Genomic DNA, 23,272 nt, shown 5'->3' with positions numbered 1-23,272 from the left:
ATAAAAGTGAAGTATGCATCCCAATGATGTTGGCCATATAGTCAAGGCCCTCAAGAATACAATTTTGGCTTTAAAATAAAACTGAGTGAAAGTACAATTTAGTTTAGTACTATTAAGTAAAATCTATTCTAGTTTTTTGCTTACACTTAGTACGATTAAGAATTTCTCCTGGCTAAGTTCATGAAATTATATTTGTTATCCCAATTAAGTCTAAAATGTTAGTGAATCTCGTTAATACATACAAAAAATAAAGGTATAAAAAATATGACAAGTTAAGGCTACCAAATATAATAATTTCTCACTACTTGGTGGGTATTTTTGGGACTACAATTGCATGAATAAAATAGAGAATGTTAGGGAAATTGCATAGGAATATAATAATTTAGAAAGAAGTTATTTGTATAAAAGTCTATGCTATTCCACTCCACATAGAATAGGAAATGAATATTATGAATATGCAATAATATTTTATTGTTACTTACTTTATGATAATAATATATTCTTTGTATAAAAAACTATGCGATTATTCATTATAACCATTCTATTCCTAGAATGGACAGTTATGAACAAAGATAAGCTTAGGTTTACATAAAATGACATAGATAGTGAATACTGAACTTGGTCACTAATCACCTACCTTTCCTTAATGGTATAAATTACAGAGAGGAAGAGGTTTATGAAAATAGAAATGGTTGCAGAAGTTTGATGCCAGAAGGGATTACAGTGATTAGGCGACAAGGATTGAAATTGAGCATTCTTGTGTTTCTTGGTGAATTGGTGCTTCAATGGCATGCAATGGCACTCTACTAACTCGTCATCAAGATAGAATAAAATGCTCATTTTTTCAGGATTGGAATTGATCAGAAGCAGTGTGATTATTATTTGCAGCATGATATTGGATAAATTAAACAGCACAGGGTAGGCTAACAGACCTACCTTTCACATCACTGTGGTTTTTATTATACAAATTTTATTTGTTTTACTATATGCTCGATTTGTAGCTCGAATCTGTTTCCGCGGTCCGGATATTATTCGACTCTAGTAACAAATCAAATGAAGTTAAAGAATGGGGATGCAGTTCAGCATTCATGTACTTTGCTGCATTGTCAAGTGACTTTTGCTCTGGCACCACCTGTAAAAGGATGAAGCAGAAATGCCAATTAATGAAAGTATTATTAACTGATAAAAGAAATAGTGAAATAATCATTGGTTGATATATATATATATATATATATTGTCTAGATGGATTCATACTTTTAGTATTTATTTTAACCCAACATATTACCACTTTACCTAAAAGTTTAAACTATTAGGTTGTGAACTAACAATGTATATTAAGGTTTAACACTCCCCCGCATGTGTAGTCTGACAGTACGTAAAGAGATAAACACACGAGAAATAACACCCATAATAGGCAACAAAATATATATAATTTTTTTTTAAAATATCACGATAAACGCAGGCAACGAGGCTACAACCTTAGGATCTCCTGAAAACCAACTCTGATATTATGTTAGATTATCATTTTATCTAAAAGTTTAAGCTGTTAGTTGTAGGTCAACAATGTATATTAAGGTTTAACACAACAGATGCAATCACAGATATGGTGGATATCAATTATATTCAGATACAGTCCTTTGTTCCCCGCCTGTGCAAGTCCTTTTCATTTTCCTTCATTTTATCTTTTTTTTTTTTTTTTTTTTGAATAATTTGATTATAATAGTGACAATGAGGAAGTGCCATTTTATGAAAATCTTAGAACAGAGACCTGGATGTTGTAGATAAATGAGCCGGAGTCTACTGAGAAAATTTAATTGAATGGAATAATATATGTTGCGCTTCATGCAACCCAATATTTCAAACAAGGTGGAAAATAGAAAGCTGCAGACAATAGCAGAAACATCATCAAGTGGAAGGAGGTTCTCATGATCTCTGAAGTTTTTGCAAGAAGGGAGTCGACGTCTAAGGATCCAAGAGTTGCTGCATTGAGTGGTCATCGAGGGAAGCAAACCGAAAAGCAAGCTTCTACTTTAAAGAAATTATTGTTTGAAAAAAAAAAAAAATTGTATACTGTATATGTGTAAAGTTACTACTTAGCCCTAAATTATAAAATTGATCATTGTCAAATGTGCATGTACATGTTAATGAAGGACTTGTTTGGTATCGTTGTCGTTTTTTGTTTCTGTTTCTTTTTCTCCATAGTGAAAAAATAGATTATAAAAATATGTTTGTTTATATTGTCAATTTTCTATGTCTATTGTCGGTTTTTAACTGTTCGTGAAAAAATTGAAAACTATGTTTTAGGGTTCTCAGTTGTTTTGATAATTTTTTGCTAGAAATATTCAGAAATAGTTTTTTTAGATTAAATTATTCATTTTATAAACTTTTAAATTAAAATTAAAATTAAATGATCATAAGAATTTAAATATAACTAAAATAAAAATACATATAAATCTACAAAAATAATAATAATAAAACCAATCACAAAATACTTTTACTATTTTTCAATTGTCATGTTCAATAAATTTTTTATTGTAAAGTAAATTTTAAAAGTAGAACAATTAAGTAAAATAATTATAATAAATTTTATTTTTATTATAATAATTTTTTTATGTGTATTATTTATAATTTTATTATATTAATCATATTTTAATAATATTTTAATTTAAAGATAAAAATGAATAATTTTTTACTCAAATTTTAATTTATATTAATTTTATAAATATCAATCAAATAGGTTGTCCGTTCCTAATTTTTAGTTTTTGATTCTGATTTTTGGTTTCGATTTTTGTTTCTCAAATTTTAGACAATAATTCCAAGCTACACTTAAATTAAGGGTTAATTATATCATGAATGCATTCAGGAAGTCAATATTGACGGCATGTGTCAGGATTCGTAATAGAGACACGTAGTATGGTTTCTACCAATCTCAATCTTAGGATGTTTAAGAGATTTTTGGCTTGGTGGGCTAGAGTCACAGTTCACTATAAGTGGGTTCCTATCCTTAACTTTTTCTTAAGTTGCTCAAGCGTCTAACTGTCAATAATGACGTGTATCCTTTCTTTCTTCATTTGAACCATCTATCTTTTCATTAATTGATATGGTCAATCTATTATTGAAAGACCTTGCAGCATTTTGTCTCTCATTTATAAATACCCCTGATTATTCTTCATGGGGGAATTTTTTTGGCTTTAGAGACTAAAACCATCTCTCTCTCTCTCTCACACACACACACACACACACACCCACCACTTTGTATTCTCTAGTTAAGGGAATCCCTATAGTCATCAGAATATATTCACATGCGACAATCCATGCTCGAGCTTCTTGGGAATTGCCTAGCTCTCCTCTCTGAACCCTTGCCAGAGCATCCATTACATGTGAGCAAAGCTCTCCTCCCTTCTCAAGAACCACTTGTATATACAAATATTTTTCTCTTATACAAACAGGTAGATAACTGGGGCAACTAGCTTTAGGGTTGCTTATGCAGCCCTCAGTCTTTTTTAAAGATGTCTTTTTTTTTTTGCTCTTCTCACTCCCATTTTTTTTTTTTAAATCATCTAACAAGGATACGCATCCCTAAATGGGTTGAATACATGAGAATGGATTGATTCAAGCAGCCAACCCAAATTATGCGGAATGAAAAATGCTTTCCTACTATAAAATTAAAGGAATAAGAATGTAAAAAATACCTTGTTTGGCTCTTTAAAGGAATTCTCATCCATCAAACTAGTAGATGTGAGTACAGTTTTTGTTGACCCATTTGACTGTATGGAGTTCAGTGCCAATCCACCTACTGAGATGCTGAGATTCACAGCGTTGGTCCCAAAGTTCACAATCTGCAAGAATATTTTCCCAAAAATCAAAACAGCTAACTCAGATATACAAAAAAATGCCATTCACTTTTGACAGGCGTAAAATCAGAGGTAATGAATGAATTCCGAAATATCAAAAATTCAGAAAGTCCTGTCAGTACATGGGGCAGCTGGTCTGCATCGTCCAAAATAATTCATCAAACCACACATTTAATCCCCATTTGTCCAAAAGCAACTTTGGTGCACTTTTGAATGTGGTATTGCTTCATAGTCTCTCTTTACCATATACAGCATCAGTGGTACTGATGCTATTATCAGTGGTGCTCTTTTTTGGTTATCAAGAATAGAGAGTAAGGGAAAAAATGGAATTATGAAACCATGCCTCTTGTCTTTTGGTAAACGATGTTGGTGTGGGGAGGGAGTGTAGAGAGGAAGGGATCCAAATGAATTGAACAAAAGAAATTGAAAAGAAAAGGTAGCATAAGCTTGAAAAAATGATTAGAGACATTGTTTCAGTATACTGGATGGCAAATCCCAAGAGGTCAGGAAAAAAAACTATAAATAATTTAACAAAAAACAAAAAGAAAAGGTGCCATAATCTGGAAAAAAGAAGAAAAAATAGAAAGACTGGAGGCATGGTTTCAGTGCACTGGATGGTTGATCCCAAGAGGTCAGCAAAAACATAATGAATAATTAATCAATAATGATTAAACAAAACCTAGACAGGAGGCCCTTTGTATATCACTCCGAGTAGCACTTATCAGCCATAGAATCTAGGCCAAAGACCCATGAACCTAAAATGATTTAGTAATTCAATAGTTTAATAAGCAGAGACTAACAGCGTTCCCAAATGGTAAATGCTAAGAAAATGTCTAATGAACAGATATCAGATCTCTAAATTAAGGAACACCAAATATTGATATCTAAATTGCAGCTGCATGCTCATCAAACTGAAAGAGTACAGAAGCAACAACTGGCTTAAATTCTAAACTACAAATTGAAATAACAGGTGCTTTGACCCTACATCAGGATCCTCCATATTTGGCAATCAAACTGGGAAATTGGCGTATAACCTAGTGTAAATCAATGAGAATTAACACATAATATACTTGTTTTTTTGTGCACATGAGCTAATGTGAGTAGAATTGAGGTGACCTATAATGCTATTGGTAACCATGGATATGTAGTCAAGCATAGCAACAGAAGGTACAATAGCTTTGTAGACGATGCAAATTTTTATTTGTCCATGCAATATTCCCACAAGGGTTTACACAACTCATTTAAGAAGGACCAAAGTGCATCAAGAAAAATGTTCCACAAAGGAACAAGTATTAAACATATAAATGAGGAGGAAAAAAAGCAGAATATGCACATGCTGGAAAACAACAAAGTGGAATATAGTTATATTGAACATGAACTAAATAAGCATTACTGAGTGTTAAAAATAAAGATCACAGTCCAATACCTTTATCCTAATGTAATTACTGCCATTATTCAAGTCTTGCCAAGCAATTGCTGAAGCAACAAGAGAAGCTGACAAATTTGTTTCAAGTGTGGTTTGGAGAAGAGTTGCTCCACTTGACTCTGCAAAAAAGCGCTGCATCCAGTAGCTAGGAGTTCCATACTGATGTGATGAATTGAAGACGATGGCATCTGGGTTCCACCTTAATAACAGGAAATTTTTAAAATTGAGAACAGTACCATACATCTTTTATCAAACAAGTTTTTAGTAAGAAAAAATAGATCAGTCAGTAAAAAGACAAATTTTAGTACACAATTTGGGAACAAAAATAAAAAAAAAAAACTGGAAAAAAGGAGAAAAATTACCGCCTGTCATTTGTATTGACGAAAAGAGGTGCATAACTTGCCATTTCAATAATATCACTGCATTGGAGGAGAAAATTAAGTATGCAACAGTCAAAGGAATCAAAGATGCTTTAAACAGATAAAAACAGTAGCAAATGTTATGAAGAAAATAAGCCAAAAGAAACATCAAAAGAGCTAAGGACCAATTGAAGACTGAGACTTGACTAGGTTCCTTGTTGCCATCATAGATTCAAATCTTAGGGAAATGAGCAGAAGAGAAGGCATCAGTCAAATCCAAAAATTTCAAGCCAATATGAACAACTTGAGACACTAATCAACATATCTTAAAAGAATTTCTATATGCATTCACTAACGCCATTCCCATTAACCCAAATCGTATGGCTAGGAGAAGGTTCAACTGAAAAAAAAAAAATTCAAATAAACAAAGAAAATTTGAGAAACATCAATCAACAGATTGTAAGAGAATTAAAAAATGTATTGGTATTGACCATCCAGAAAAGTAAACTCATATAAATATGACAACAAAATATGCAGCATTAGATAGCACTTTAAAACCATGTGGGATAAGTTCAGTCAATGGATTGTGGTTCAAAGGAGATGAGATATCATTAGTTTCTTGAGTAACTGACCAGAGAATAAAAAAAGGAAAGAAGTAGCGAATAACTCAACCATTATTTTAAAAGGGGGGAAAAAAAAAATCATGTTCCAGTTTAACTTATGCTGCATCTGAGGACACTTTGCTCCATCTACTTCTACTAGTCCCCTTTCCCCACATACAAACACAACATGACTCCATGATCTACATGATTCAATCCCTTCCTTGAACTTGACTTAGACTCTCGGTTAATATGACTCAGTCGAAGGCCATGTCTGTGTAAGCACTATGGAGGCAACTCCCTCAGTTAACATCTTTTTCTTCCAACCTTATTGAAGAGTCAATAAGAAGGATGCTCCTAATTATCTTCACCAAGTTCTAAATCCATAACCTTGATGCAAAAAATAAAATAAAATAAAATAAAAAATCCAGAGAAGAAATTTTAGGTCACCAGATAATCATGCAAGCGGCCCAAGTCGAACCAGTTACAGTCCTTGCCAAACCATAGGATTGTAATTCAGACACCCATCTTATTTAAAAATTAGAAAAGAAAAAATAAATAAAGAGGGAAACTTTACCCTAATTTAACCAAGCTTTAAGCCCTAGGAAACTCTTCCCTAATCAGCCATGTCCATTTAATAAACTCAAGACATATTCCGAAATAATTTATCCAAATAACCAAGAATGCCTTGAAAACTTGGGAATTGAGACATCCTTGAAAACATTATAAGCACCACAATGTTCCTTTCAACGGAAGCATCTATTAATATTTAATAGAGTTTACTAACTTGAAGAATAGATTTCCATCACATTCAATGAACCTCTCTAAGATCTCAGCATTCTCCAGGTTTTCAAATATCAAAGTCACTCTTGACATTCTCTTAGTTCAGAAAAGTCCATTATGCACGATGAAAATTTGACTTCGTATTTTCAAAGCAGATTGAGATTAAGGAAATTTCATCAACCCAATTGCACCCATTGTTCATATTTTACATATCCCTCTTGTCAAGAAAAAGAAAACATTCCATGAAGTTGGTAATTATAGTCATTCTCCTTATATCCTAACCCCTCCTTTCATTATAGAATTTTCTCACCAAATATTTTTAACATACACCTTCCTGATTCTTGGTTACTTCCTCTAGGACATGGTCTCCTAAATCTTCCTCACCACCATTGAATCTAAAGATTAAAAGAGGTTCTCTGGAATGACCAAGATCTCGTAAGGACAGACTAACACCTGGAGAAGAGTTTGTCCACATGCCACAAGCTTAAGCTTTATAGTCATTGCACTTATTAAAGGGAAATTTATCACTTTCAGTCAAATGAAAGAAATCCAACTTATTGGAGGAGATCTGGCTTTGACCCTTCTGCTATGACCTCATACCTAAGATAAACTAAATAACATCCGGAGAAGCGACTATTTACAAGCTATGCTCTGAGATATTATGCCTATGGAAGTCCTTTTTGTATCAAACACAAGATTTTTCAGATTTCAATTAGTTAAGAAAAACTCCACTTTAAGTCAGAAAATCCATAGCAGTCTCCACTTGTTGGCCATTCTGTTCCATCTTTTCATGTTCATGCAGCTATCAATCCTCCCTTTTTCAACTGCATCCCTGATTAGGTCCTGCTCCATCTCCCCTCTGGGTCCAATCATAGCAAATGTCCTCAGTGGAGCTTCAGGTTAGGATATGGCTCAACTATCTTAAAGGAATGCTTGCAGCCATGATTTCCATGCTTGTTCCTCTGGTTTTCCAGCAAATAGGGGCTCCAATGGTCACACAAAGTTGAGATATTTGCCACGAATTACAAGACCCCTCCACCAAAAAAAACATGCCTACAGATTCAATGTGCATAATTTTCCAGCTTTTGCTCACACACAGAGAGTTGAAACTCGAAAGGTATAAAACAGGTTCAAGTCACATATCATTTTGCTGAAAGTACAGAAGGCAGTATATTTTCCGCATGCTGCATTTTATGTTATTGATACATTTTCAAATTTTCAAATGAATAGAACTTTTCAAAGTGTACTAAAATATTTCCAAATCAAGATAATAATTTGGAATAGAATTAAGTAACTAAGTATAGAAACCTTCTTTTATCGTGGTCAATTACATAATAAAATATTGTTATGATCTTCTGTAATTACCTATATTTGATTTCTGATTGTGTTTGTTATATCACAGATCTTTCATTTTTTTTTTTCCCTCAGTAGATACTTTGTCCAATCCATAGATCAATCTTGAATGGACAATACATGAATTGTCCGACTGCTGATTATAACAATTTGAAATAGAATTATGTAACTAGGTAAAAGGAATAAAAACAGAATGAGGAAAAATGAGAGTTCTTCATCACGTTGGCCTCCTAACATTCAAATAAGCACATAAAAATAGAGTTAAAATAAGATGTCAAGGTCCCTCAAGAAAAAACTAAGGACCGAGTAGTTTATAATCTGCACTAAGGAAACCATATGCACATGCGTTGGCAAATAAGACATAACATAAAGATCCTGAAAGCTACAGCAGACCTGTTATTTTCTAGCCCAATGAGGAAGGCAGCCTCAGCCAGAGCCGCTAACAGACTTCCTGTGCCAGCATCTTTTCCAGTCACAGCATATTCACTAACAAAACCCTAAAAGTATGTAGTGAAGGGATTATTCATAAGTAGTCAATTCAGAAAGAATTTTCTGACTTGTAAGAAATCACATCAATAAATAACCCACCTTTGGACCAGTACGTGTCATACGATCAAATTTATGAGTCATAGAAAACAAGTTGTTGGCAGACGTATAGACCTGAGCCAGGCACAAGAGTGGAGATAGATTGCTCATAATACCCAAACATAGAAATGATACAAAATTATGATGAATCGGAATGATGGATGAAACCTCATTTGTACATGTGACAGTAGTTCTGATACTAATACATTCTTACATGAAAATCATATAGATGGGCTGGGTGATCCAACTTTTGAACAGTAGCATCACAGTTTGAGATCATTTTAATGTCAGGATAAGCACGGGCTATAGCAGAATAGAACTTGAGATAATTTCCTGGCAAGAAACCAATAGGCTTTAGTCTCAAATCATTTAAGCATGACATACCTTTCAAAATGTGTAGAAATACGAGGAATTTGATCAAAACTCATTGGATACTACTTTCCATGCTTCCCAGATTTTTAGACACAACAACGTGATTTGTGATATAACTTTATTTTATAGTATTCATTGAAGACTAGGATTGTGAAGTAACATTTTAATGTATTTTTTTGAAACTTATACTAAGCTTGGCTACTTTGAGAACTAAAAAATTGTGAAACAGAGAATTTCTATGGGAATGGGAGGAAGAAGAAGAGGAATAGGAAGAAGCATACATTTATATATTGAAATTTTGTTTAACAATCATTAACCTAATTTAAACCACAAAAAACGAAACACATGCACGAATCCCATGGCACACAGGGATTCTCGGGAGGGTATGCTATAAACAGCCTTACCTCCAGATTTGGAGAGGCTATTTCTGTTACCTGAAACTGTGACTCAGGTTCAAGCATAACACCCTTATTGTTGGGTCAAGGCTCGCCCTCAATTAGAAACTTATACATAATATTTATTAAACTTATTGAATGGAGAAAAAGAATTCACATAGCCAACCCCAAATAGTTGGGATAAAGGCTTACTGTTACTGTTGTTTTCATGATCCTACTGTCTGAGGTGCTATGGCATTGCCCTTTTCAGAATTTGTCATCCCTCACAGATGTAGCCCATGAAGTTCTTTTTGGATAGAAGAAACAATTAAGGACTCATGAGGATAGAAAATTTTTTTTTTCCCTGGAAAATAGTTTTTGAGTTTTCCATTGTTGGTTGCTAAGCATAAAAGGGGAAATACAATTTAACAGAATATATCTTCCATTTAAGAACAGAAAACAATTTCATTAAAGAAAGTGATTTTTCTCCAAACAATGAAAAATGAAAGAAAATTACATTTTTTATCAGGAAAATAGTTTTCATATTTTCTATTAAAGATATTTTCATCCAACCAAACAGAGCTTAAACTCAAAAAACTAACTAGGTTACTTGGAATTTTCAGGGATGCTATAGAGCTCGCTTTATTGCATAATTTGTTGAATTCTTTTCATCCTCCTAGAATGAATAATGGGGTTTGGACTTTGGATAGTTCTAATGTTTATTCTAGTTAAAACCTCCCATTTCATTTGATCTATTCTCCAATTTCTTGGGCGAACGGCACTTGGAGAGCTGCAGCTCCACCCGCTGTTAAGGCCTCTCAGAAGTCTACTTCTCCGGATATTCTTATGATGTGTTATCTTAGTGGTGAGTCACATTCTCATCTTTTTCTTGCATTGCTTTACTGCTTGGAGTTTTTGGAACAGGTTTGGTAATTTTGGAGAAAATTGAGTGCATCTGGACTATTTGCAGGCTTTCTTGCTTGTTTCTTTTACAGGTTTTGAAAGAGAAAGAATGCAACTAGGTTATGGAATTTTGCAGGCTTTGTGGTGCTTTGGGTCATATGGTTGGAGAGAAATGCTTGTATTTTAATGGCTGATTTATATCTCCATCCTTGCTTTTGGAGAGAATAGGCTTCCTCACTTCTTTATAGGCTTATTTATTTTTCTGTTAAGGGAGCCTGTTTTATGGATTCTCTTGAGATTAGTTGGTGTTCTATGGATTCTCCTGAGATTAGTTGGCTTTCTTGAGTTGATGCTTTTCATTTTTTAGCTTTTCTTGTACCTCCTAGTGTTTGTACTCTTTCCTCAATATTTTTTTATATATAAAAAACTCACCGCACTTAATGAATTAAAAAAAAATTATGCATATTAAATCCAGCAAGGAGAAGATATTTAAGTGGATGAGAAAATAAAAAAGTAAAAAGAAACAGCTATAAACTGCAAATGCAAATTGAACAAAGGTGTTTGCTCCAATAGTTATGGTATCAACAGATGGTTACAGTAAAAGTCTTGAAAGCATTCTCTTTCAAAATCTACCCAGTAATTGCTTCACTTTTTTGTCTAGAAAGGAAAGAAACAAGCAAATGAACAACTATCCAACAAGACAAAGCATTGACTGATTCTTTCTCCTAGACTTTTGGTACTCTTCATCAGCTCACTTAGAATTTATTATTCATAACCAATGACAGTAGATTTTCCTACTAATAAGGTTAGATCAATAAGTAATCTTTCTAAACTTAGTAACAGAAAATCGAATTTCATGCATCTTCAATGGGATGCAACTTTTCTCAGGTTGGTGCCTCTTCTATTAAAGGGGTAGAAGGCAGGGCAGATTATAGTAAGAGGATGCTATGGTTGCTATCATCATTTTGGATTTAAAACAAGAAATTAATAATTTCCTTCTCTTTGTTTTTTCAGACAGAAGCCAAATCCTTCAATAAACAACACCCTTTTCTTTTTTCTGTTTCAGTGGAGGAAGCCCCCGAATAAATTTTTTTTTTTTTTCCATGGATTAAATCAATTCTTATGCATTATCACTACATATGCCATCCATACCTTTGAAAGGGGTAAGTGACAAAAAGAAAAACAACAATAAAGATAATATGCATACCTCTGTAGTTCTTTTTCCCACAATCTTCATTCCCAATAGCAACATATCTCAAGTCAAACGGTTCTGGGTGTCCCATTGCAGCTCGAATTGAGCCCCATGTAGAATTAGGATAACCTCTAGCAAACTCAATGCTATCAAGAGCTTCCTGCAAGCAAGAATTCAAGATTAAGATGATACTTAAAGTTACAACATTGGTATTGAATGGCTCAGCCCAACTTTGCCCAAGAATAACAGCCAAATGAGTTTATACTCAATTAAATGTACTCATGGCAACAGCAAAATACTCTAAATAAATATGTATCTACTACAGATAAGCTTATACTAAGTTAAATTTTCATTGATATAGCAAAGTAAGTGTAGTTCTACTATTGAAACAGGACAACTAGATGAAAATTAGGAAAATAAAATTAGGGTAGCAATTAATTAGGGATTCAAAATTCTGATTTGGAGACCATTAATAAAAGTAACAGAAATAACAAAGCGTAAAACTATTAGCATCACATTAATAGGTTCTAGGAATTACTCCTAGGAGAACAAAGTCTCTCACTTTAAAGAGTTTAAGGCTTTCAAGGTCCAACAATTTAGACAATCCTTCATTAAATAATCCAGAGAAAATCAGTATGAAGCTCAGACATGCCTCTTGGTAGCTTATTCCAACAATAATAGATCTCAACCATTGGAATTATAACTAATCTTGACCATAAAAAAATTGATAGCAAAAATAAGACAAAAGCCCATGAATGGAAATAAAGACACAAATTACCCCCAACATATAACATAGTGAAATTACAATAACCCAAAAATACCCTTGTGAGCAATACTACTACAGCACATGTGAACATTGCTGGAGCTAAAGTACTACCTCGAACGGTACACTGCTTTAAGATTCAATTTTACACCAGATCAAACCTACTTGCCATCATATCAACAAATTTTGTCTTCTTTTGTTTCTCCTGTAAACTTTTAAGGGCTTATTTCTATAAATTATACTTCATATACAAAATAGCAGAGAAAGAAAATAAAAAATCTTGACCTCCACATTGTATTAGCCCAGCTCTTCTTTTTAAGTTAATTAAAGATCAAGGTTGGAAATAATTTCATCTTTTCAGATACAACTAGTTACAAAATTACTGCTGCAATCTACCCAGCTTATTTTTTTGGAAGATAAGGACTGCTGGGAGGGGAGGGAGGCTTAGAAGGGGAGGGCGGCTTTCTTGGCGTAGGCTTAGGAGTGAAAGGGTCACCACTACTGAGGATCGCCCCCCTAATCTTAGATAGGTCGTCTGAGGGTTCGCCGCGGTTCATTGCTGTGCTTACACACTAGGCTACCCTTCTCCGAAAGCTCCACCGGACCACCTACCACTAGTCTTCGGCCGGAGGGGTTTATTGCACAAAAACACTGGGATGGAGGCTCCAGAAGAGGGAAGCCCAACGAATGTCAGATGCAAAGCCCCGCACCTCATTAAGATCATATTGGCATACTCTCCCAAAAAAGAAAGAGCAGACCCCATTGAAGACGGGAGTGAGGTACAACAAGGTTTTTATTCCACCGCCCTTCTCATGGAGCCGTACATGGACGTTACCGCGCTCATACAGGTCCCAGCCAGCAAGCAGTTAGCCTTCCTCTACAAGGAATGGAAGTGTGGATGAATCGACATCAAATAGAGGAATTCGGTTTTTCTTTTCAGCAATAACATGATAAGAGCATCCCTTTCACAAAAACCTACTGATTGACTTCAGCACCTTGTGATCTTTGAGAAGAAAGATCATTACGAGCCCTCTCCTAGAATGTTTTTGTAGATTTCGAAAATTTCATGGTGGATCAGGACGAGAATGAATCGGGGACATACTCATCTTGGAGCTTCTGCTCTCCTCTGGGGAGGGGTTTTTTATAGAGAGAGAGGTGAGTCGAGGGTAGCCTCCTGCTTGACCGATTTCTCGGAGTCAGAGGAAGATCTCTCATCTGATGACCCTGAACAAGAAGGAGCTGCTCTCGATGTGAGATCAGCAGCAAAAGAAAGAAGAGGAATTGGATGCCCCAGAGCAGCAGCCCCCGGATAAGCCTTAAAAAAAACACACACACACAACGGACCGGACACAAACAAAAGAAAGAAGAAAAGGGCCATGATGATGATCCTATGTTCGTTTTCGCCTTGCCCCGATGATGCGCTCCTAGCTTGCGGAGCTACATACCGGAAAAAGAAAAAGACTATCTCTACTACTTTGAGAAGAGAATCGTTGGTTTGACCGACGGACTACACGGGAAATACGAGATCTAGGCAAGCCGCTACATGTTCTCCCCTTGCCCTTGAACGATAGAAGAACTACTTATCTTCTCTTAGATAGCGGTCGATCGGTTTGCATCTATGGTCAATCAATAGGTCCACGGATCTATTCTTCTATATGATAAATCGCCATCTCGTAGCACCACCACGACACCGATTCTCGTTCTTTTTCCGAGCCCCCCATGCCATGACTTCGATTTTTAGTATGATGAATGAGTGGAAAGATCTTTATAGAAGTCCCTGTCCGATCCAACCACAGAAACAACAAACCCCCAACTCCCCCCCCCCCCCCCCTCTTCCTAAGCCTACACCAAGAAAGCCTCCCTCCCCTTCTAAAACCCAGGAGGATCCACCAAGGGGATTCGATCCCTAGACCTCCCCAAAGGGGGCAATGAGATGAACCACCAGACCAAAGCCTGGATTCCCCAACTTATTTATCTTTTGGCATTTCCCCTTCACAAGTTACAAAATATACTGATGCAGTATGTGAAGCAAGGCAAGAAGTTTAAGGCATTAAAACTTTGGCATAGATTTCTGTTTAAGACAAACTTGGGATTTGCGATCCCAAGTAAAATTGGTTCAGGATCATGGGATCTCTTCTCTTCCCATCTACTAATCTTTTCTCTCTTTTACCCTATCATCCTAAGTCATATGGAGATGCTAAACCTTCCAACCTCCTTTAACACCTATTAAGACAAGGCTCATTGGGAGAAAGAACCAAGTTCACAAGAAGCAATATGAAACTCACTTAAAATTTGGCAGCCTATAAGCTTTGTTTCACACCTAGAAAGCTGGTTAATTTACCTGAGTCCCTAACAGCCATCAAGTGTGATCAGATTTGATCTGATAATGAATAAACAATAGGATTTGCTTCAATTGTACAGTATTAGCATCATACAACGTAAAACATGAAACCTGTTTGAATTTTTTTTATCACTAATAGTCTTGATAATTTATTTAATCGATGAGTCTCAAAAAAAAAAGAAAAAAAAAAAAAAAGGCATACTTGCACAAAAGGTAAGATGCCGGTAGTATCAACTTGATCTTGGTGGCTGACTCCTGTGATATTAATTAAAGAAAAAAAAAAAGGAGTTAGAACAATTTTTTTTTTTTAAAAAAAAAAAGGGAAAAAAATGTTTTAGACTCTGCAGGTGTTTAGTACCATTGTTGATCACCCACACCGGCAATGCACCAAGGTCCTCTGTCAGCTGCAGAAACATATATTCACATAAGCTATGTACAGTGTAATATGCCATTAAATGAAAATTCTTTAAATTTCATAGAACTTCACACAATCCTGCGTCCAGCAATCAAATTACACAATATGCCTACCTGAAGAAATTCAAAATAGCCAATGCCATCATCAGTCCAGTACATCCAAACATCACCAAAGTGACCGGGCCTTTCCTCCCACGGTCCAATGGTTTCTTTCCAGCGGAATGCATTTCTCAGCCATTCGCCTTCAACAAAACACCCACCTGATGCAATATAGAAGGAAAATAATATTGTCTGAATTAGCTGGATTAGAATTTCGGAGGATTCCATAAAACAAAGGTGCTTGAATAGAGACAGGACTGCACAATGAACGGGGCAGCAGCTGGGTAAGACATCTTATATTCACCAAAACTAGTTCTAAAGGCAACCAGGTGGACATAAAATAATTTTTTTGTCATACTTTGATATCTTGCCAGATGAGGAATTTACAGTTCAGAGCTTCAGATTAAGGCTAGATTCTAGTGATTCAAATCTTTAGACAACACGGAATAAATGTAGTTAAGGTTAGAAAGAGTATAACATTATGTCCAGAAAAGCTATATATTTAGAATCAGGGGTTCAAATAAAGTCTACAGATGTACAAGTAACCTATTTTTACAAATACTGCAATCTTTTTCAATATTAAGTCCCTAAAGGCAGTCTGATGTCTGCTGACAATTTTGCTACTCCAACGGTAGAAAATGTTAATTTTCAGTTTAATGCAGTGTTCACACCAGCGATTCAAGTTCTCATTCGAAACTGGGAAATGCGACAGTTTACAAAAAAATTAGTATTATCTTCCATAAAGAATCAGGATTTGAAGTATAACGTATAAATGGAAGAAAAAAATTGACCATTGATTTCATCAACAAATAAACAGTGTAAATGTTTCCCAGGATATAGTATTTGGCTTCTCTTTAGTCTTTTACTGCAGGCTTTTTCAAGCGCACTTGCTTTGAGGATGTTAAGTGCAACTGAAAGGCTTCATTGAGACCATTGTATTTTCTACATTTGCTTTCCTTTTCTGTTTGAGGATGTCATGTTGTCCTCTTCAGGGTGCTTTTTCCTCTATGTTCTAATAAATATTATTTTTCTATAGCAAAATGTCCTTATGGCAGTGGAATTCTCATAATTAAAAAAATTCATTCATACACAATACCAGTGGTTACCGACCAGCAAAAGGCAGCACTGCAGTATTTGAATATTGAATAATAATTAGAAAGAATCAAAAGAGTGCTATTTTTCAAAAGGAGAAAATAGCAGTACATCAACTTGGCTTTAATGAGATGGTTGTATTTTATACATTTGCTTTGCTTTTGTTTTTGAGGATCTCTAGTCCTCTTTCATGTACTTTTTTATCTCTGTTCTAATGAATTTTCTTTTTCTATTAAAACATACGTATGAAGCCTAGGCGGAACGGTAAAGTTGTCACTGTGTGACCTCTCACAGATTCGAGGCATGGAAACAGCCTCTTGCAAAAATGTTAGGTAAGGCTGCACACTATAGACCCATTGTGGTTCGCCCTTTACCCGGTCCCTGCATACGCAGGAGCTTTGGGCACTGGGCTGCCCTCCCTCTTCCCCCCTCCACCCCCCCTTTTATTTAAAACACATGCATAAGTTTGGCTTTTCTATGGCTCCAAGAATCCCCAGAACAGTTAAGCACCAAAGTCAATTTTTTAAAAAGCACAGGTTGTAGGTAGATTAACAACAGAAAGAAGTTGATAAACCAAACCACTTCATCAAAATTCAAATTAATGTCAAATTTCACATAGCATGAGAATAAGATTTTATAGCCTACTATTAAAATGCAATTGTAAAACCCTCAGCTCTTTGTAAAAAATAAGGAAAAATTCCTAAAACAAGGAAACACAAACTCCTATAATCCTGTTTCTAGCACTTAAATTCATCAACTAATAGGTTCTACATTTCAAATAGTAATGGCCCATAGAGTTATCAAAAACAGTTTTTTTTTTTTTTTTTTCCATTTTCAGATTTTCTAATAGTTACCAAAAAGTTACCTGTTTTCTAGCTTGCCGACATTTGCATTGGGAAGTTGGAAAACATCTTTTTATGTTTTCCACGTTCTCCATATAAATGTTGGAGATTTAGAAAATAATTTTGCACTTTTTTATTTCTTTGGAAAATGGAAACTGTTTTCTACAACTAAACAAACCTTAAATTTTTTCTCTTCATTCAATTCCTTGAAATCTCTTTTTATGTCATGTACTTTCATCTTCTTCTCAATGTTTCTAGAGGAAAGTAAAAGCACATACCACAATGACATGCATTCAATTCAATAGGCAAGGAGTAATTTGAAACTTGAAATTTTGAAAAGTGCTTCAGAGCTTGTGGGAATTTAAGAATTTGTTATCCATTCTTCAACATATTCCCTATATTTATCACTGACACTCTTAGTTGATTCTCTAAAAGATAAAAATAAAAAGACTATATTTAGCCTTCTATGTTTTCAACTATCTACGATGGACTATGAACTGATCATCTCTATATTTTGATGCAGATTCCAACATGAAACAAGCTATGTTCGGTATTTCCATAAATGTGACAAAATCGTGGTTCCAACTCCAATCAAACATTTAATAATGATTGAATTAATACAGAAAAAACATAAATAAAATTGAACTCACATCTATTTCCAACTTCATCAGACCTACATCATTTTAGACAAGAGAAAAGGCTTAACTCAATTAGTTGAAAAGCCTTCAAATTGCTCATTCACGTTATTGTTTATTTCTAGGATATAAAGAAGGTGTAGGCTTGCAGAAGTTGACATTAACATCATTGAATCTACCTATACTATAGATGGATGTCATTAACAGATTATGTAATCACACATATATAATCAATAGATCATCTACGCTACGCATTAATAGAACAAAAACAGCATTCTAATAAAAGAAAAACAAGGTACAAAGACTAAAAAAAAAAAGAATAAAAAGAAAAGGAAAGAATATAAAAAATGTTAACCCTAGAAACAGAAAAAGTTTGTATCATCCACATTTTTCAAAATCTCGCCAGAAAAAAATTGAAGTATACCTGGAAATCTTACAAATTGAGGTTTCAAACCTGCGAGCATTTCAGCAAGCTCATTTCGGAAACCATGTCCCTGTACAAAGGAAATGCTGTTAAATACAAGAATAAACCTAAAGGAATACTTCACCAGAAGGTATTTGCAACAATATACATACAACATAGCATATCCATGGTTTCCATAATTTCTGCAAATGAATCAACTTATAAAGAGCTAAATGTTTACTAGAATTATAAGTTCAAGACCTTGTAATTTTCTTGGAGGTTACCCACCTTAGAAATGCAGTGCCCACATTTAACCAGACTTTGAAATTAAAAAGCTAAAGCAGATAAACCAGATCCAAACATTTAACTTTCAAATCATATCTCTAGTGCAAAGGAATGTGAGGAAACAGGGGGATGCTGTTTACAAATTTAATCACAGATTTCGAATCCAGTCACATCCAAATAACTGACTACATTTTTCAAATAAGCATCCAAATATTTCTGAAGCAACAAGTTTAGTTAAAGAATAACCTTATAAGTGTCCGAGGGCATTGCTGACACTTGATCAAGCCATACATCTCCTTTTCTGGTTGTTGTCAGCTGAAGTCTTGAATTAGGATCAGTTCCTTTTGCTGTCAACAGAACCTCCATCTTATTCCAATCTAAAACATCCGACGCCGAAGCTCTGCAAGGAGTCCGGGACAATCAAATAAGTTAGGCAGTGTCCAAATAAAAAACTTATTTTGCCATCCATAGCTCACAAACATTTCACAAATGTAAAACAACCATGGATACTCACACAATGTTAGCACTTGCCAAGTTTTGCAGTCCATTTGAACTAGTCAATGACACAGATAAGTCAATAGATTGAGATGCACGGACGTAGAAAACCACTTTATATGTCTTTCCTTGTTCAATATTCTGCAGGAAAATATATGTTAAAGGATTGAAAAGGAAACACAGTCAGGATGAAACTAGAAGAAGAAATATGCACAGAATATTATTAGGATGAAAAATGCAGGCTCTAACTCATCTAATGAGCAAGTTTTGTCTGCAGTGACGACTGCCTGGTCAAAATACAAACCAGAATACAATGCCTTACACTAATCGTTTTATATATATCCCATCTCCATTGAAGAATTAAACAAAATAAAGCTTGCATTCCCTAAAAATATCAAACAAATCGATGATTATAAGCCATTAAGCACACTCAGTACAGGATGTTGGACATTGTAGGTATGGTACGAGTGTATGACTATACGAGGTATTGATTCCACAATTCCACATTAAAGGGTTTTGCAGAAAGATCATGCCCATTACTGCAGGGCTTAGTTTTGATCCGTGCAAGGAGAAAGTAGGGTAATCCACATCAGAATGAATATGAAATAGGCGTTCACTAGATCTTACCATGCCCCAAAAGCCAGGATTATAAATTCCAACTCCTCCTGCAGGACAAATATTAGCACCTTCGCTATCACAGAGTACCTCCATTCGAAGGGCGACTTTGTTACGCTCAAAGCATGATGAGCGGTCTGTAGATACAACTAGGAGTGATTCATTCCCAATTATAGACCAAGGATCAATGTTTGAGGGTGTGTTAGGGCCCCCAGCTTCAAACCCTGGAAAAATAACTTTGTGAGAATCCACAGCTTCAGAATATCCAGATGAATATGAATTGAGATAGATATTTTAATTTAGTGATCAGCAGGTAGTTTATCATTTACTTCCATTAAGCATTACGACGCATTGAAAGATCATTTGACACCCATTTCAGCTGGCCTTCCAACATTATTGCAAATCTAAAAAATTGACAAGAAAGTGAAGTACAATATTTGAAACACATGGTCCATGTGCAGTAACACCACCCAACCCATAATCACCAAGTACTTCTCCTATCTCCCAAATGAAAGGTTTTATGTTTGTTTTTTTTTTTATAGATATTTTATTTTAGTGATAAGCAGGTAGTTTATCATTTACTTCCATTAAGCATTATGATGCATTGAAAGATCATTTGACACCCATTTCAGCTGGCCTTCCAAAACTATTGCAAATCTAAAAAATTGACAAGAAAGTGAAGTACAATATTTGAAACGCATGGTCCATGTGCAGTAACATCACCCAACCCATAATCACCAAGTACTTCTCCTATCTCCCAAATGAGAAGTTTTATGTTTGTTTGTTTGTTTGTTTTTGTTTTGTTTTGTTTTTTTTTTGTGATGTGGTTTTTTGGGTTGGGGGGGGGGGGGGGAGGAGGGTGGTTGCAGCTCTACATGCAAAAGCATGTTTTGGTACGGTGAACCATTTGCGTAGTATCCAGGAGACAATTTATTCGTCCGGTTTCCTGAACTACTAAAGAAGGACAATTTCAATTATTCTTTTATTAGTTCCATATTTAAGCAAAGGGGGTTCTTGGAGTCAAGATTGTGATTTTTCTAAAGCTATATATTTCAGTCCTTTTTTATGTGCATTGAAATGCCAAAAAGTTGTACTACACAAACACCAAACATCTTGAATAACGATAAAGGATTTGCCTTTTAATTTTTTCTTTCATCATTTTTTGGAAAAAAGCAAGAGAATTTAGAAATGACCTCTGTTGCTTACAAGCTCTGCCCACAGCCCACCAGCCCCGGCATGGTTGATTTCCTGCAGGAAAAAAAAAAGGGGGGAATGCTATCTCAATGATCAAAGAAATTCAATTACACACCAACAAAATGCGCAGGGAGGAGTTATTTGTGTTGCGAGGAATGAAAATTCTAAACAAAGAAACTAGTACTGAAATATTAGCCTTGTAGTATAGCTAATCAAGACATGGTCACAAATAAAACTAGAAAATCTTCTTCTTGCAACAGTAATGAGGTGGGTTGACTGAATGCCTAATGATCCGAGCTTTCATAAAAACAAACAATATACAAAGTACTAAATACATTAAATTGATAGATAGCACATTAAATCTATTCAAAAATACAAATCAATTTCTTCTAAGGTACACAATGAGAAGAAATCTACCAGAGCAAACAAAGGTGACAAAAATCCCAATCAAAAATGAAGAAAGCTGCGCTGCTGCACCCTATTTAAAGTCAGCTTATTCAAATTCAATTCACCTCAAAGAAAATCCCAAATAGTGTTTTGGGTATCAGTCGGCTGGATGGTTGAGAAGCATCTACAAGCAGCCGTGCCGCTTGGTTCGCATCCAATCCATCAGCAAGACACCAGTGCAAAGTAGACAACCCAAAGAAGAAGGAAAGCAGATGAAGGCTGTGAGGAGCCATCGCTGCCGCTTCCTTACCACATTCACTCTTTCCACAGCAGCCTAACACAGCAGATACACAGAAGGTAATTCAGAAAACACTCTGAACAGTCAAGAATGGGGAAAAAGCTAAAATCACAAACAACGTTATGGCCAATCAGTTAGAAGGCCCATGAACCTCTACAACAATCTAATGTCATCACCATTCGTGTACCAGATTGGGCTATTGCATCCAATTGCACAGTGAAGGTCAGAATACGTCATTTCGCCCAATTTACTGTGCAAAGTCAGCCTTTTCGAGTTTTAACAATTTGTTGCAATATTCAAATTAGTATAAAGTGATTTCCCCCCCTTTTTGAGTGGTAAGTGGGGAAGGGAGTAGTGAGACTTGAAACCTGCCCGAATGCTCAAACAGGGTGGGAGGACCAGACTCTCAGAACAAACCCAGGTACGATTCAGGATAATTAAGCATAAAACTAAGCAAATTAGTGCGATTATGACCAATAGAGAGAGAGAGAGAGAGAGAGAGAGAGAGAGAGAGAGAGAGAGAGAGAGAGAATGAATTCAGGTCATGAAAATTTTTCATTAATCGATTCAAAGCAGATGCTGACAATCACCTGAATGATAAAACAGAATCTACACTGACCTCTGCTGGGAAAGAGAGAGAGGGGGGGAGGGGAGAGTGTGGGTGTGGGGTTGAGTGGAATGGGTCTGCGGGTGAAGGACAAACAGACGGGATATATAAAGGAATGTACAGAGACGGCGGAGGAGGAGCATACGCTTGACTTTGCTTTCACGTAAGCAGTGGCTTGGGCTGTGTCCTTCGGCCTTTGGGGTCCTCTCCACTCCTTGGTTCTTTGCTGTATCTTAGTTTTAGGAGAGAGAGGGAAGGACAGCGACCCACAACAACTCGTCCAACGTACTACGCTCGACCATTCTCTTGTTTTGGCTTCGACTCTTATCTCCTCCAACCACAACTCTGCACGCGCCATTGCCTTCGTTCTCATTTCTTCACTTTTTTTTTTTTTATAAAATATTATATATGATTAAAATATAAAAAATAAATTATGAGCATAATTTTTTTACTCTTTCTTGTCCTCTCAAGAATTAATTATTTAATTTAACTAATAAAAAATTATTTTTATTATGCTAAATAAAAATTAAGCTAATTAATTTAAGATATAGGCATACAATTATTTTATGTATTTAACCCTATATTTAATTAATGCATTTCTTTTTGGAAAGATTCAATAAGTATGTATTTCCAAACATGGTCAAAAAGTTTTGATTGACTCTTATAATTTTTGTTACCTTAAATTATAAAATTTTCATCAACAGATTTTCGATATATTAATTTTAATTGTGTAAAACATTTTGATTGGCTCTCATAATGTTTTTTTTTTTTTTTCAACTTAAAACTACCAAAAATTATCATTGGATTTTTGGATATATTATTCATTTACACTAGTATAAATTTTTTTTATTGAATTCTTATAATTTTTATTTTTAAAAAATGACTAAAAATTATCATCTAATTTTAGAGTTAAAAAGAAAATCTCTTACCATTCATTAATGCTCTCCAAGTTTGGATAGGGTGTGACAGGTTAGAATTTATTTTCTTAATTCTGCAATAGAA

At 35.0% G+C, this 23,272-nt stretch overlaps 2 protein-coding genes across 4 annotated transcripts; one reads left to right on the top strand and one right to left on the bottom strand.

The window, feature by feature from the left end:
• Positions 1 to 823: 823 nt before the first annotated feature.
• Positions 824 to 22,566, bottom strand: LOC131160371 (alpha-L-arabinofuranosidase 1-like). Of its 3 annotated transcripts, none has more exons than XM_058115998.1 (18): positions 22,254 to 22,566; positions 21,491 to 21,699; positions 20,978 to 21,032; positions 19,797 to 20,008; positions 19,189 to 19,310; positions 18,921 to 19,074; positions 18,411 to 18,480; positions 15,433 to 15,578; positions 15,263 to 15,308; positions 15,107 to 15,159; positions 11,816 to 11,960; positions 9,174 to 9,292; positions 8,963 to 9,034; positions 8,768 to 8,871; positions 5,643 to 5,699; positions 5,281 to 5,479; positions 3,693 to 3,839; positions 824 to 1,132 (listed from the first exon to the last, which is right to left on the bottom strand). In XM_058115998.1, the coding sequence occupies exons 2-18, from the start codon at positions 21,656 to 21,658 to the stop codon at positions 983 to 985; spliced, it is 2,019 nt and encodes a 672-aa protein (XP_057971981.1). In that variant the 5' UTR covers positions 21,659 to 21,699; positions 22,254 to 22,566; the 3' UTR covers positions 824 to 982. The 3 variants fall into 3 exon arrangements, with proteins under 3 accessions (XP_057971981.1, XP_057971979.1, XP_057971980.1); XM_058115996.1 differs by having other exon boundaries at positions 22,283 to 22,560; XM_058115997.1 differs by having other exon boundaries at positions 22,416 to 22,560.
• LOC131160016 (uncharacterized) lies at positions 11,986 to 13,876 on the top strand. Its single transcript, XM_058115301.1, is given in 6 exon segments — positions 11,986 to 12,009; positions 13,090 to 13,213; positions 13,216 to 13,357; positions 13,359 to 13,517; positions 13,632 to 13,655; positions 13,657 to 13,876. Coding segments are annotated over 6 exon segments (693 nt in total).
• Positions 22,567 to 23,272: the final 706 nt, after the last annotated feature.

This window comes from Malania oleifera, chromosome 7 (genome assembly GCF_029873635.1).
Source record: "Malania oleifera isolate guangnan ecotype guangnan chromosome 7, ASM2987363v1, whole genome shotgun sequence".
Classification (NCBI taxonomy): domain Eukaryota; kingdom Viridiplantae; phylum Streptophyta; class Magnoliopsida; order Santalales; family Ximeniaceae; genus Malania; species Malania oleifera.
The sequence above is the reverse complement of the archived record's forward strand: the minus strand, read 5'-3'. Positions and strand labels throughout refer to the sequence as shown.